General features: G+C 40.3%; 1 protein-coding gene across 4 annotated transcripts in view; it reads left to right on the top strand.

The window, feature by feature from the left end:
- Positions 1–15,961, top strand: part of arhgef37 (Rho guanine nucleotide exchange factor (GEF) 37) — a 33,532-nt gene extending 17,571 nt beyond the window's left edge. For all 4 annotated transcript variants that reach the window (XM_078260033.1, XM_078260031.1, XM_078260034.1 and 1 more), the window contains 8 exons: positions 833–937; positions 2,415–2,528; positions 3,507–3,676; positions 4,480–4,627; positions 5,572–5,700; positions 7,219–7,414; positions 8,674–8,843; positions 12,220–15,961. In XM_078260033.1, the coding sequence (XP_078116159.1) occupies positions 833–937; positions 2,415–2,528; positions 3,507–3,676; positions 4,480–4,627; positions 5,572–5,700; positions 7,219–7,414; positions 8,674–8,843; positions 12,220–12,438 (1,251 nt within the window). In that variant the 3' untranslated portion in view covers positions 12,439–15,961. The remainder of the gene's footprint in view (positions 1–832; positions 938–2,414; positions 2,529–3,506; positions 3,677–4,479; positions 4,628–5,571; positions 5,701–7,218; positions 7,415–8,673; positions 8,844–12,219) is intronic.
- Positions 15,962–16,285: the final 324 nt, after the last annotated feature.

Here is a 16,285-nt window from a genome sequence, read left to right as displayed (position 1 = left end):
TTCTCATACTAATGACACATGTAGCCTACGTTTGTTTGTGTGGAAAGCTTTTATTAAGCAACTGTAGGAAGACATTCAGAAATGTCAACAGATGAGCGCATCAGCGCACACGGGGCAACAAGCGCAGGTTAACACAGGCTCACACCTACAGAATAAGCTTTTTTAAATTTAAAATGTTCAATTCCTTATCGCGCTGATGTGACCGAGCCCGACCCGAACCCGAACATCTTTTCTAAATATCTGTCCGAACCCGGCCCGGCCAGTCGGGTACCTTCAGGTCCCGATGGGCTCGGTTCGGGTATCCATCCTCTATTTCTAAGGGATTGGTACTAGTGATTTTAGTGATTGTTTGAAGTCGTAGATTCCTAAAGTATAGCATTATTCCACAGGTCCTGATCTAGCAGCTAGAGAAAGACATTTTGAAACCAAAGCAAATAAAAAGCATGCAGTAAATATGTTCTATTCCCATTATTTACATTATATTTTAACTGACAGTTTAGCTGACACTTTCATGATTAGGGATTTGACGCATCTACAAAATATTCTTCCTTGCACAATTAAAATCACAAGCAGCCAATAGTATTCATTAGAAAGGTCAGAGTCATACTGCCCTCAATGTGTTCTACTTAGTAAAAACTAAAAAGATGAAGGCAAAGGAAGAGAAATGATAGCAATTACAGAGCTTAGAAAAGAGTCAAATGTCATCTTGTGTTTCCAACTCACAAATCAAAGCCCCATGACCTTTTTAAATTCCTGAAATACGGGGCAATAAAGCACTTTTTAATCTAATTTCACAAAAAAATGTTATCTCTCCCTGTGTGTTGTGCTCCAGCTGGTGGATGAGGAGTTTGACGCCCTGGAAGGTTTCTTTTATGTTCTGGAGCATGGGATCCTGGAGCTCCTTGAGAACGTGGAGACGTACCTGCACCACCTACAGGTAGGCTGCATTTGTTCTAATGGATCATATTATATGTGCAACATTCTGCTGTTGACTGAGGCATTTCACCTGAGAGTGAACATATCATCTACTTATTTTCTCTTTGCTTTGTCTTGTTTTCCATCCTGATACCTCTCAGACAAACTGCTCTGGTACCTCCATTTTTAATACACTTTTCTCAGGTGAAATAAAGAATTTGGTAATTCTGATTTGAGCATCGTATTCTTGGGATTCAGGAAAAATCATTTTGTATGTTTACCACATTTAGTTAGAGATGTTCTGATAGCGATACCAGTATCAGAAAAGCCTCCGATACTGCCTAAAATGCTGGTATCTGTATCGGAAAGTACTGGAGTCTACGCATCGATCCGATACCATGTAATTTAGCCCCGAATAAATAGCTTTATTTGTTCTTTTTCCATTATGACTGACTGTCAAACTGGATAATAAAAGAAAGGCGATATGGCGTTCACTGTTTGTGTTTGTTCATGTTTCACAAAAAGTTTTACCCGAGCCAGGCTGAACAACAAAGATAGAAACCCTATCACATCCATACAGGGATAGTAGTATACAGCTGTTCAAACATAGTAAAATATATGACGCACTGGTATCGGATGAGTACTCTGTATCAGCTGATACGCAAGTTCAGGTATTGGAATTGGTATCAGGAAGGAAAAAATGGTATCGGACCATCTCTATATTTAGTGAGTATATCATATCTATGCCACATGGGAGGGGGAAGTCATACCTTGGATGTTTTGGGCTCCAGAAGATTTAATTTTACATGACAGTATTGTTAACATTGTTCCCTTCGTACTAATTCAATTCCACATATTCAATGTGAGTATATTAACCAACAAGTTTGGGAGTTGAGTCTCTTCCTTAAGAACACCTGCATGTCTTAAATGAAGGGTAAAAAGATTGCACCAGCCCATCCAAAGACTTGAACTAGTGACTTACAGTATATGCAGTGGAGAAGTGGAATAAGTGGAACATAACTGGATATGTATTTTTGAACATGTCGCCATGTGTTTCTGAGTCACACTGTTTAAACTGCGAGGCCCCTGGCGTCCCTGAGGTCAAAACACATGGGTTTCTGTGTACCATTTCACTCTAAAATTATCCTGGGTTGAAACTGTTCTTTTCCTCTTTCTATTCCAAACCAACAAAGATCAGCACTGTATCCTCTTTCCTTTTCATAGTTTCCTACTCATACTATTGAAGGCCAGTTATTTTCACCAGGCTATGCAAGTCGTCCTCTTGCTGAGATCATTTTCTACTGCTTCGACAAAGCAACGTTTCTTTAATAACTTCTAATTTGGAAATAGCAACCCGTTTGAACATAGAAAACAAACAAAAACGCAGACATTGGGAAATTCAGTAGTCCTACAACCGTTTCATTTTTCAAGATTAGCCCAACAGATGTCAGAGACCTCAGCAGGGGTTCACGGCTCCTTCTTCTTTGTTGGTTTTTCAGGTATTCCTGGCCTGCAAAACGGAGGAGTTTGATTTAGATATGGATGGAGAGAAGGCACCTATCTGCTACAAGGAGATCACTACTGCTCTCAGACAGTGGATTCTTCCTACATTTGTGAGTCTACCTGACATTCTCTAACCTGACTCCGCCAGATGGATTGCTTCGCATTTGCTCGGCATATCCATCTGGGAACTTTCCGTTGGAGAACTTTTGGGAAGGGGCGAAAATACTGGTTAGCTGATTGGATAAACCATCTGTCTATCACTAACCTGACTCCGCCAGATAGCTCGCGAGATCAGGACGGTCTCACGAGGCTAGACATTCTCATGCCGATACCAGTGGTAATCAAACAGTGGTGGAATGTAACTAAGTACATTTACTCAAGCACTGTACTACAGTACAAATGTGAAGTACTTGTACTTTACTTGAGTCTTTTCTTTTCATGCCTTTTTCTACTTCTACTCCGCTACATCAGAAATATTGTTTACTCCACTACATCCATCTGACAGCTTTAGTTACTTTACAAATTAAGATTTTTGCACACAACACACATGTGGTTTATTAAATATGATGTTTTATTGTAAATTAAACCACCCAACAATATATAGGCCAACAAGTCCAGATGAAATGATTAGACCATTAAACACTTAGTTGATTGACAGATCGTTTCCAGTTTCTAAAATGAGAGGATTTTTCTGCATTGAGTACTTTTACTTTTAATACTTTAGGTACATTTTCCTGATGATATTTACATACTTTTATTTAAGTAACATTTTCAATGCAGGACTTTTACTTGTAGCAGAGTATTTTTACAGTGTGGTATTAGTACTTTAACTCAAGTAAAGGATCTGAATACTTCTTCCACCACTGTAATCAAATCCTTTACTTAACTTAAAGCAAAAAAACAACAACCAAATTACAGAAATACTGAACTGCAAATACATTTGCTGCATTATTAATTGCACTTAAGGAAAAAAAAGTACACTTAAGTATTAAAAGTAAGCACAATGGACCCTGCCAGTCTAAAATGATTGATGCATTAACCAGCACAGCATTTGTCTGATGATGAGCATCATCTATACCTCCATGTAGGAGAAGAGGATGAGGACGTTAATCCACAAGCCGCTGTGTGCGCTCCGTGACCTCCTGGTGGGCCCGAGGAACCTGATCAGAAAAAGGCTGGACAAGCTGCTCGACTATGAACTGATAGAAGCCAAATCCACTCTGAGCTACGAGGAACAGGCTGTGGCCAACACGTACAGGTAGAGAGAGGGCTGGACTTATGTGTGGAAGGTCTGTTGCATACTGTATGCCAGACTTTAATCCTGGTTTAACAATTGTGTTCTCTTCATTTGTTTTGTAAGCATTTTTTTTTTTGTAAATGGCCATTATTTTATCAATCAGTTTAAGTGGAGTGGGAGGCACTTTAAATTATAATGGATAACATTTATCTCTGAGTCAGTGGCTCTATTCCTACAGCCTCCTCCTTTGAATTATGGCAGTCTGTATGATTATTATGGATGGGAATCACCAGAGGCCTCACAACACGATATCATCACGATACTTATATCACGATATTATTGCGATTTTTAACCATTTGGCAATATTCTGCAATATATTGTAATTTATTACCTTTTTTCCAACTTCAAATTTTTCCCAATCTCAAATGATGTCCCCAAAAGGAAACTTTGTCAACATCCGTTTTTAGATAAAAAGATACATTTCTCTGTTTGTCCATCTCAGTAAAATGTTATTGCTGTGAAATGGGATTGTCAAGCAGACAAACTGACCAACACATATATATATAATAATAGATCGATACTTGCCGTCTGTGTATCGATACAGTATTGCCACGGGAAATATTGCCATACTATGCTGATTCGAATGTTGTGGGGACGACCTTCTCCGCAGCGCTGTGGAGAAAGGTCTTGTAATGTGAAACCAGTATGAATAGACCCTTTGGAAGTTATGTTACGATGAGGGCGAGGTTGTCTAATGAAAGAATGAAACGTTAATTAAATTTCTGACTTCAACTTACATGCAAACCTCTCATCTCCTCTCACAGGACGATGAACACGTTGCTCCTTAATGAGCTTCCTCAGTTTAATGGTATGGCTCTGCAGATGATCTGGAGCATGTTGGGCACGTTCAGCTGCCTGCATAAAGACCTCGCCTCAGACATGGAGCAGTTGTTCCAGAGCTTTGCACAACAGGTAATCTCACATGCATGATGTGTTCTCTACATAGATGACAAGGTCAAGCAGAAAAATATACTCAGCCACAAAAGAAACGTCCTGTCACTTTCAGCTGCTTTTATAGTTTAAGCAAACTTAATATATGCAAATATTTGTATGAACATTAAAAGATTGAACAACTAAGACATACAGTAAACTGAACAATTTTTACAGACACGTGACTAACAGAAATGGAATAATGTGTCCCTGAACAAAGGGGGGGTCAAAATCAAAAGTAGCCCTCAGTAGCTGGTGTGGCCACCAGCTGCATTAAGTACATCTCCTCCTCATGTACTGCACCAGACTGGCCAGTTCTTGCGGTTGTTGTTGCCATCCTGTACCTGTCCCACAGGTGTGATATTCGGATGTACCGATCCTATACAGGTGTTGTTACACATGGTCTGCCACTGCGAGGACGATCAGCTGTGCTTCCTGTCTCCCTGTAGCGCTGTCTTAGGCGTCTCACAGTAGGGACATTGCACTGTATTGCCCTGGCCACATCTGCTGTCCTCATGCCTCCTTGCACCATGCCTAAGGCACGTTCACGCAGATTAGCAGGGACCCTGGGCGTCTTTCTTTTGGTGTTTTTTAGTCAGTAGAAAGGTCTCTCTTACTTTCCTCATTTTCTTATAACCGTGACCTTAATTGCCTACCGCCTGCAAGCTGTTATTATCTTTTGTTCATTAATTGTTTATGGTTCTTTGAACAAGCATGGAAAACATTGTTTAAACCCTTTACAATGAAGATCTCTAAAGTTATTTTGATTTTTACAAAAGTATCTTTACAATACAGTGTCCTGAAAAAGGGACGTTTCTTTTTTTTGTGCTGAGTTTAGATAAAGATCTTGGGTAACCTTTCCACTACGCTAACAAACGAGGATATGAACATTAATGGCTTTCAAATGAATTCATTTCTTCTTCCAGCTCCCTCACAGCTCTCTCAATCCCAGTGCATTCTGGAGGTGGGCAGAGTCTGCAGTGCTGGAAGGTGCGGGAAGACTGGAGACTTTGTGTCAAAGTGTAGAGGACACGCTGAATGCGCCTGCCGTCCAGGTGGGTACAGAATGATGGAGCTAAAAGTCATTGTTGTGTCACAGTGTGTTGTGTTGGGTTGTTGACCAAGAATACTGGTAAACAACTTGTGTGTTCATGCATTATTTACGACATTAATCCTTTTAAAGCCCAGGCCTAGTTTTATAAGTCAAAGACAGACAGACACGGTGCTCAACAGACCGTAAAATAAAGATATCATTAGGACAACATACAGACTACAACAGGTGCACAAGCCCAATAAATTTGAGCTGCTTGAATGGCATTAACACAATTGGTGCAAGACATTTACTAGAGACACTACATGTTCCAAAATAGAACGATGTCACCGAAGACGAAGCACAAGCATGTCCTGATTGAAATTTACTCAACAAAAGACACTGCAGTTAGGCATTTCCAACCCAGCTAACATTACTTTATGGACCTTTTTATGTTTGAGCAATTTTAACATCTGCATACACACTACCCGACACCGGTAGCTACTATAATTTGTTTAAAAAAGCATTAAATTGAACTCTGTTTAATGACTGTTTAAACCAATCTAGCAGTGTGGCTTTAGGAACACTTTGATCTGGAGTGAAATATCTCAGCAGCTATGAGAGGGATTGCCATAAAATTGTTTATATAGACATTCATAGTCCTCAGAGGATGAATCCTAATTACACTGATGCTCAGACAAGTCAATTTTAACCATTGTGCAACACGTCAGGTCGTGACCAAATACATTCCTTGTAGGCTCCTACTGTTCTAGAGTAGCAGCGGTGTTATATGTGATGAGAGGACAACAATTGACAGCAAGTTGTTGCATGTGATTATGTCATAGTTATGCCTTTGGTTTCTTGTAGTCATCAACAAATACCTTTTCTTTACAGTATGTCGTGCTGCCTGTAATGCCGGTTAGCTGTTTTGAACTGGGTCACATTCCTTAAAGATGCCAGGCAACCTGCATACATAACCGGCTGACAAGCGGGTTGCACAGTCACATCATGTTTTGCTATTAATATCTTTAAAGTAGATTAAAAACACTTTCTGACAGGTGATTCTTTAATACTGTTCATCGCTGTCAAACATGTTGTACAAGCTGGAGAATATTCCAAGTCATCACAGTGATTCATGTCTGCAGCTTTACAGTCTCATGTGTAACTACAAATCAGTCATCAGTAATTGATGAGAAGATTCTGAATATTCTTCTTCTTGTTCTGCAACTTTCTAATCACTTCCCAGTATGTTCACATATTCAGTGACAGATTTAATGCTTTTGCTAAGCTCATTCTGAGAAATAACTCACATGGTAATTTCTGAGATTTTGTTTTCAAATGTGTACAGTACAGTGACGACGGATAACAACCATTTTTTTTCATTCAGTTAGAATCTGGAACTAAGGATTATCCATGTTCTAGTAAGAAACGACTTTAACGTAGCCCTATACGTCAGGCCTATCTTGCTCTTCTTACCTTTGTCAGGTCTAATTATGTTTCATTTTCCTCTACATTCTCTTCTGCCTCTGTTTTCTTCTGCCAGCCTCTGAGTCCATCCTCTCAGCGTCGTCTGAAGCAGCTAACAGATAAGCACGGTTCTGGTAAAATCTACCAGGTGATGGAGATGGTGGTGGGCAGCCGGGACCTGGACCTGAACCTGGCCAGAGGCGAGCTGGTGGCCATAATCAGTGAGGCAGACAGCCGCGGGGACAAACGAAGATGGCTGGTCGACGCAGGAGGTAAGAACCACGGGGTTGCCTGAAGAGGAAAGCCATGACACCATGAACATCAGCCAATAGCAACATTTTATTGCAATAGCCGGTTTTCAACCAGGGCGGTCTCTATGCATATTTATAACACAATCTGTAGAATTCAAGCTTTGGACATGAATCCATCGACATCTTTTTTTTTTTTGATTCTGCCTTTCTTTAAATAATTGTTAATTTCTTATACTGCACTGTAACTTTTATTCTCGTATTTTATCTACGAGATTAGTTTTAATATTTTTTTTTATTGTTACTGAAGTTACATTGTTGAAAATTGAAATATAAATATAAATCATATAAAGACAATTAAAAAGTAAGACCGGTGGGACCGGCCGTTCTGGGAACGGCAAGGATTGCGGGTGGATTAAGTGTATAGAGCAACAGCTTATACGTAGTCCCATACTAGCAGCCTATTACCTCGCATTTTATCTGTTTTATTGTTTTCAACTGCTCTTTGAGGTTTTGTGTAAAGCACTTTGAATTGCCTTGTTGCTGAAATGTGTTATACAAATAAAGCTGCCTTGCCTTGCCTTAATAACATACCATACACATTGGGTTTTAGTTTCTTAAAGGCAGCTTTTTGGCGCCATCTTTTGGGTGTTTGGCAATATTGCAAATAACCAGCAATCAAACACAGGCCCAGTAGAATTTAGTATAGGTTAGAGAGCCAGACACCTGAACAGATAGGTGGCACATTTTAGAGGACATATTCTGAAAATGGAATTGGCTTCAAAAACAACAAAAAACAAAGTGTGATTTTAAAAGTATCAGATATTGTAGTCAGTGTACATACAAAGAGAGATTCCAAGTGTGTGCTGACTAAATGTTACAAAAGTAGATAATTTAAAAGGCGTTTTTGATAATTGATTAATAATTTTTGTCTTATGTTTCATCAAAAATGTCTAAAATTCACTGATTCCAGCATCTCAAATGTGAAAACTTTTTCATACTCCCCTGTGATAGTAAATTGAACACCTTTTGGGTTTTGGAAAACAAATAATTCGAAGATGTTCGCTTGGGTTCTGGAAAAATGTTGTGGCCACTTCTTTTTTTTTTTTACTATTTTCTGACATTTTGTAGACCAATCAATACATTTATTGACTGAGAAAATCGACAGATTTATCGGTCGTAAAAAATAATCATTAACTGCAGCCCTAATATATGATAACAAGGTACCACTTTACAGCTTTTCCATTGACAACACCTCCTTTATCTGTGTATGTTGTATTCAGGCAGAAGAGGGTACGCCCCCTGTTCCAAGCTGATTCGGTATCATCAGGCAACAGAGGACCCGCCTCCTTCACCGCACCTGACCCCGCCTGATGGCGTGACAGAAATCAGAAGACACTCCTACACCCCAGAGAGCCGGCCACTGACAGTCATGAGCCGGCCATGCTTCCAGGTGATTAATTGATTGATTAATTGACTCTACTTAAATGATGGAACCTTCACATTCACTACACAGAATTCTGCCTGTGATGCATACACCTGCATATTAATGAGGTAGAAAGTGATTCTCTTAAAAACTCTCTTAATGCTCCGGAATGATTTAAATACATAGTTTATATTAGCACCAGCCAAATATTGAAATGTGGAATTTCATATTTTGACATTAATATTTTCTAAACTAATACAACAATCGGCATATATAATGGCCTCGTTAGTGATCTAGACTTGTACATTTTGAGCAGCCATTCATGAGAATTAGCCTGGATGCAACATCGACCTCAGCTTGCTGCTAAATTATCTGACATCAGACTGCAAACTGTGAGTGTGTGTGTGTGTGTGTGTGTGTGTGTGTGTGTGTGTGTGTGTGTGTGTCTGAAGCTTTAACTGACCGATGTGACAGCATTCTGCTGTGGAAGCATCAATCTGTCACATGTCTGACTGGCACTGTGTGTGTTCGTGTGCACGCACACTGGAGTTATTTTGTGCATGCATGTTGTGTGTGTGTGTGTGTGTGTGTGTTATTAATAGAAAGGTCCATAATTGACTGTTTAACCTTGTAAGTGGGTTACTGTGTGAAGTGTTGAGAGTTAATTTATGCACCACTGCAGGCTGAGATAGTGTGTGTGTGTGTGAGTGAGAGATAGGCCTGCTAAAGTGAGTGATTGCTCCAGTGACCTTATAGACGCTGTACAGATGCCCCCTCCTCCCCACGTCCATCCCTCATGACCCGTCGGCATTCATAGTCATTGTTACAGATACGCCTTATTTTTTACCCAACTCCTTTCTGTTCTTTGATCCACACAAAATTTTAGGTTTTGTCAGTGGCTGAAGAAAATAGAGATGATTTATCACTGTCAACTTATAAAGAGCAGAAGCAGCAGCATTAAGGTGCCAAATTCATCTTGGCTGCTACTTTCTCTGTGATCTGTGACACAGTGTATAACAAACAATATTTTTACTACATTAATACATTTCTGTCTGGCTTCTGCAGACACGCAGGCAGTCTCCGTTAACTGTCTATTTCTCTCACATTTGTGGCCCCACCACGTTGTCATGACCATATATCAACACAGAGAGGCGCCACGTAGCTACACCACTCCTCGAGTCTTTTCATTTCCATCAGAAACATAGCTGCAGCAAATATTCGCCAAGCTCCTGCAACATGATACACTCTGCAGCCGATAGCCATGGTCGCTTTACTTCTTTTTTCCCCCCATCCTTGTCTCTGCCTGGCAAAATGCTAATGAAATGCTAATTGGTGTAGACCATCAGGGCAGAGCTAATGTTGTAGCTGAGGTGAAGGGTTTGTTAATGACACCGAGCAGCCAGCTAAACTTGGCTATTAGCACTGCTGTGGCACTCTGTCATACCAACACAGGGCTCATTAGGTGTGTGTGTGTGTGTGTGTGTGTGTGTGTGTGTGTGTGTGTGTGTGTGTGTGTGTGTGTGTGTGTGGTGATGAGATGGGATTTGTCAAGACACAACTAGTGGGCTTAACCTTTTCAGAGAATATTACAGTGAATTGTGTGTGTGTGTGTGTTCGCATTTGCACCTGTGTGCATGCATGCTGATGTCATGCTTATTTCTTAGATTAAGAAATAATAATAATTTCTTGAAGCGGTGTGTTGTGTGTAATCACACTGTTATTTAGGGATCCAAATCCTTTAGTATTGGGTATTCAAATTCAAGCCGATACTTATATTCACTTAAAGGAGCAGTGTATGTAGGATTTAGTGCCATCTAGCAGTGAGTCGTGTGTAGTAGAACCTATGGTCGCCTTCATGTAACGTAGAAACGTGAAAGGCCCTCTTTAGAGTCAGTGTTTGGTTTGTCCTTTCTGAGCTCCTGTAGAAAGATGGCAGGCTCAGTGGAAGAGGCCCCGCCATGGATGTATAATAAGAACTGGATAAGGTGTCGTCGCTTAGCCTTGCAGCCATTTTTTTTTTTTTCAGTGGCACTCGTGGTATTGGAAGGAAAAATCCCCCTGCGGCCAAAAAAAGCATTTTCCTCACCTGCTGCCATTGTAAAAAAAGACGTTGTAAGGACACCTCAAACTGCACACAAGGATGATTTTGACTCTTTCTATTCTGAAGTTTTTATATTTGATATCGGGAGCTGGTAAAAACTGTAATGTCACCACAATGTAAAGTCTATGGGTCGAGCGGTAAACTCACGGGCGGGACCAGTAGGACCTGCGCCTCAGGCCGCATATCAGGGAAGTAAACCCGGAACCTGAGAAACGTTTTTTTTTTGCCGTATGTGCCATGCAAGCAATTCTCATTGAACTGAATAGCCGCCATTTTGGGATTCGGTATCCAGTTATCATTAAATATTCAGTGGGACCAGCTACATTTGTAGATATGAAGGGCTCTTTCTGTATGAACGGAAACACAATGTTTCTTAATTTCAGGTGATTAAACACTAATGAAAACATAATTATGAATATTATAACCCATTTCTGCCAATTGATCTCCCTAAATCCTCCACACTGGTCCTTGAAATGTTGATTTAATTTGTGTCTGACACATTGAAATAACTAGCCTACTTAATCTGTCTAAAATGTGAAACATTTGCTTGTTACCACACTCAATATGCTGAACGCTATTGTTGAAATCATTTTAATGAAATTGTATCATAAAGTATATTTTCTGACATATGTATACACTATGTCAAATTTGTGCAAACTTGCATATCAAATAATGTAACTTAAGTACTGTAATGTAAGGTCATATCACAATATGATTCTTGTGGCAGTCAATAAATGATCATATTTGATTTATTGCCCAGCTTTAACACATGCTATCTGTACGCACATTAGCTTGCTGCAAAGTGACATGCAGACTTAACATGCTAATTATGAGCATGTTAACAAGCTCAATGTTCAATTCCAGACATCAGCATAGCATCCCATAGTAAGCATGCATGAAAAAGGACAACACAAGGCATGCTAACATGCTAGCATTTACATTCAGCCCAAATCAGAGCTGATCCTAACGAGCTAAGGCTGATAAGGTCAACTTAGACTGAACAAACTTGAGCAAAGTTTGACAATGTAGAGCTACAGCCGGGCAAATTGAGCCTGAGATGTCTTTAAATGGCCACATCACAGAAGATCAAACTTTTTGCGTGCATGACCTTTCCTCTGATGCCACCCTGCCAAATGTTACATTCTTTCCCCTCTATTACTAGTAAGGTCAAGAAATAACAGTGTTTTCTCTACATTTCTCTTCACTTTGTTCTCTGCTATGTAATAACCATTAGCACCTCACAAGGTACCTGGCGTGACAGACGTTTACTCCTTGTTTTTGACTCCGAGTCCTCTCTTCCAGATTTTGGCGGCATATGACTTCACAGCGAGAGGAAACCATGAAGTTTCTCTTCGAGCCGGCGAGCCAGTTCGTGTCCTGGAGCGCCACGACAAACGTGGGAACCCTGAATGGAGTCTAGTGGAGGCGAGAGGTGGGAAGAGAGGCTACGCGCCCTCCAACTACCTCACAATGGTTCCTATGGGGACTGGGCCACCTGGCACATACCAGCCCTACTGCTGAAAGGAAGGAGGGGAAAAACAGCAGCATGTACAGTATGACGGGGGATTCACCAACACTGTCTTTAGAAGGCTTACAGCAGTATTTTTGTAATGCACGTGCACCTGCTTTTCAGACAATAGCATTATTCTACATAGTGACCATCAGTTATTTTCATTTTCAATGTCAAATTCAGAGCTATTTGAGCCATTAATACAATAGTTACAGTAGATGGCCACATTGTTACTGTTATCTTCATCACTTATCCTACACCCACTTCCTGTGCACATTTACCAAATTACAAGAAAAGGAAAGTAAAAGTCAAGTCACGTCAGTTTTATTTATAAAACCCAAAATCACTAATTAGCCTCAAAGGGCTTTACAGAATACAACAGCCTCTGTCCTTAGACTCCTGATTGGATAAGTAATGGCGTAACCTTTTACAAGTACGGGCCTTCTCTTAGGCCATTTCTGTTCTAACTTGGATATATTTGAAAAAGTGACACTTTTGTCCACCAACACTAAAATATATATATTTTGCTCTCCAAAGTGGTGATGAGACAAGTCTCACATAATGGTGTGGACTAACAAATTTGAGCTTCAAAACAATGACATCTGATTGTGATGTCATTCCAAAAACTATCTAGACATTACTTGACGGTGCAACAGTGAAAATGTTAAAAAGCTAGTTGACAGAAATATCGTGAAGTTGCTGGCTCAATCGGCTAGAACATGAGCGACAGAAGGCACATGAAAATAGGGCGAGGGTAACCTTTGAGATATCCGCAGCGTTTTTAGGATGTCTCTGCTTTACTGTGGACATGGCCCCCACAGAATGCTTTAATCTTACTATATGTGACACACTGGAGAAAAACAAATGAAGGAAGCTACAGCCCGTGTGCTGGTTGTTATATTGTGTGGTGCTCAGATGGAATTTTAACTCTAATCTTCAAGTTGCACTGCAAATCTCTTCTGGTCATTATTACAAAGCACCAGAGATGATGGGGAGAATGGTTTTGAAGGCGCATTAGGGTCAGCTGAGCTCTATGAGAAGACGTATCCCAGCATCCTCAGCGGGACACTAGGACACTTGAATTGAAAACGAAAGGCTGCATGTTGTCGTTGGAGCCTCCGTGTGTTTGCGAGCTAACTGCAACACTTGGACTCACACAGAGCAAACAGCGTGCGTGCGTGCGTGCGTGTATCTGTTTGATATGAAATTGGGCTGACAGGTGTGTGTGTGTGTGTGTGTGTGTGTGTGTGTGTGTGTGTGTGTGTGTGTGTGTGTTTTGAGTGTCCTCCTCACCTGGAGGCAGGAGCAGTACTGTATCGAGACTGACAGGTACACAGCGCTCTCATCATCTCAGACTGTGTAATGTGATGTAAATGTTAAATGTCTCAAGGGCTGATTAGGAGAGAGATGGAGAGAGAGAGAGAGAGAGGAGAGGAGGTGGAGATGTAAAGACACAGGATGGAATTCCTACAGGGAGAAGAAGTAAAAGAGTTGGAGGGAAAATGGAAAAAAGGATGTGAGGAGGAATAGCAGGCAGGCAGGAGACTCGGCGGCACAGAGTGTTCCTGTTATTCTGGATGTTTATTTTGTCTAAGCCTCCTTCATTTTCCCACTCTAACCATGAGCTGATTTAAAATAGACTCCTCTCTTCCTGCGTTTACTTCTGTATCTGTAAAGTAGATATGTCACCAGCGTGCTTTCATTCCCTCCGTTCCTATTGCAGTACAAGACTAAATTCCTTCCTGAGGTTTTTGACTTGAAAAGGTTTTAAATAGATATAAAATAGTATAGACAGGACTGAAGCGAACTTCTTTTGTATTCATAGGCACCTGATGATGCTTGTTGCTATGGCTACTGTTCAATTAATGCAGGTCGCGTCTCCCTGTGGCATTTCTTCAAGTTGGATGGACTGGGAAAACATTTAGCTACAGCAGAATTTAAGTTGTTTTTGTCGGTTTAGCAAATATCTTCCACTTGAGTATCTTCTTGACACACAGAATACAGACCTGCATGACTGAACTGAAAAAAAAAGTACCATGGCTTCAGTTCTTCTACTTCTGTATTTAACATAAAAGCAGAGAGAGTGTCTTTCAATGCATTTAACTTTTAATTTCAGGGCTTTTTTTTTTTTATTTGAAGTCTTTGTCTCCATTAGTTTATGTATGTTGTATGTATTCACAGCTAAACAATGTGTCTATTGGTGAAAAGATCCTGATGCCCACCCATTATATTGAGCGAAATTACGAGATTCAAACTTCCAACTATTATATAGATTTATGAAGATTTGTCTAGGTAGAACATGAAAATCTTGTCACAACTGTGCAGAGATTAATATTAGAATTCAAAGCTATAGTGTGTAGTTTCTGTCTTCCCCCCATGAGGAATTCTAAATAATGACAACAAAACTGTCGGCACGTCCACATGATACAAGCCTTCCGTGATCGCGCACGCTCCCCCCCCCCTCCACACAGTTGCTAGTAGCCAAGGAGGACACGGAGGATTAAAATAAAACATGATGGACTCTTCAGAAGAGGTCATTATCTTCACTTGAGCTTCTGTGCGTGAAAGTCGCCGTTCGACACAATCTTCTGAACATAGTCATACTGAGAAATCCAGAGAGAGTTGTGTGGAGCTGATAGTCTTAATTTGGTTTGTAGCAATTTGGCAATGGCTTGAATGTCACGGACGTTTATTAATATCAAAAAGTTACGCACTAAGGCTTTAAAGCTCACTGTTTAGTCACTAAATTAATATTTAGATAAAGACAGTTTATCTGTTGTTGCTAGATGTTCGTCTCATAGGTAGACATTAGTATTAAGCAGTCACAAGACCCTTTGTACGCAGAGTTAAAAAGGGATCAGTGTCAGAATCATAATTTCCCTGCTTTTAGAGTAGAATTTCAATCTTTCGCAGCAGAGAGATTTGATACATTTGAAATCAAGAAAGAAGCAGCATTTAAGTCCTTGTTTTCTTTATTATTTCATATTTGTCCAACATGGTGGTGTCTACTTGACAGTGTCTGCATATGACATTCCTGAAAGTGGCATGTTTTTGCATATAATAGAGCCTTTTTCCACTGGATAGTGCTGTATCAGCTGCAGTGCACGTGAAGCAGAGGGAGGGAGCTGCCCAGCTGGAGCTTAGCTGTTCCCGTTCGTCTGAATGTCAGGACGGAGCAGAGCAGCAGGAGGGACAGCTAGTTCCAGTTTAAGACACGAGGGAGACTGTGCGTGAAATGTTACTAATATACCAAAATATTAAATGTCCTCAAGTTAAAAATCAGGCTAAACTGACGACATTTAACCTGCCTTTACCTGCCAGTTGAGCGTGACTGGAACAATTGAGCCTATTACATTTAGTTAAAAACCAGGTAATGGCTTTAAACCTTACATTTTGGCATTTATTCCTCTATTGAGTATATATTTTTAATTCCCATTAAAGACAAATGAACAGCGAGGAGCTGCTATTTTTGAATCCTTTCCTTATTCCCAGAGCAAACATGACCAAAAATGTAAATACTGAGAAGAAAAATAATGGATAAGAAGTAAAGGGTGAATTTTCCATTAAAATCTTTCTTTTTAATCAGAAACTTGATAAAATGCAGGCTATGTTTCGCGGTTAGGGCATAAACATAGTCCCTAATGTGTGTTGTGTCTGCGCAGATCAAAGGAGGCTGCCATTTTTCAACTCTCCACTAGAGGGAGTAGGAGATTGTGTGTGTGTGTGTGTGTGTGTGTGTGTGTGTGTGTGTGTGTGTGTGTGTGTCCTCTTTACCTTTGACAGTATTAGAGCTTGCCTGAGAGCAGAGTCTGAATATAATCCTGTACATTCTGTTCATATTTTTTGGGGGATTTTTTT

The sequence above is a fragment of the Sander vitreus genome, chromosome 10 (genome assembly GCF_031162955.1).
Source record: "Sander vitreus isolate 19-12246 chromosome 10, sanVit1, whole genome shotgun sequence".
Taxonomy (NCBI): domain Eukaryota; kingdom Metazoa; phylum Chordata; class Actinopteri; order Perciformes; family Percidae; genus Sander; species Sander vitreus.
The sequence above is the reverse complement of the archived record's forward strand: the minus strand, read 5'-3'. Positions and strand labels throughout refer to the sequence as shown.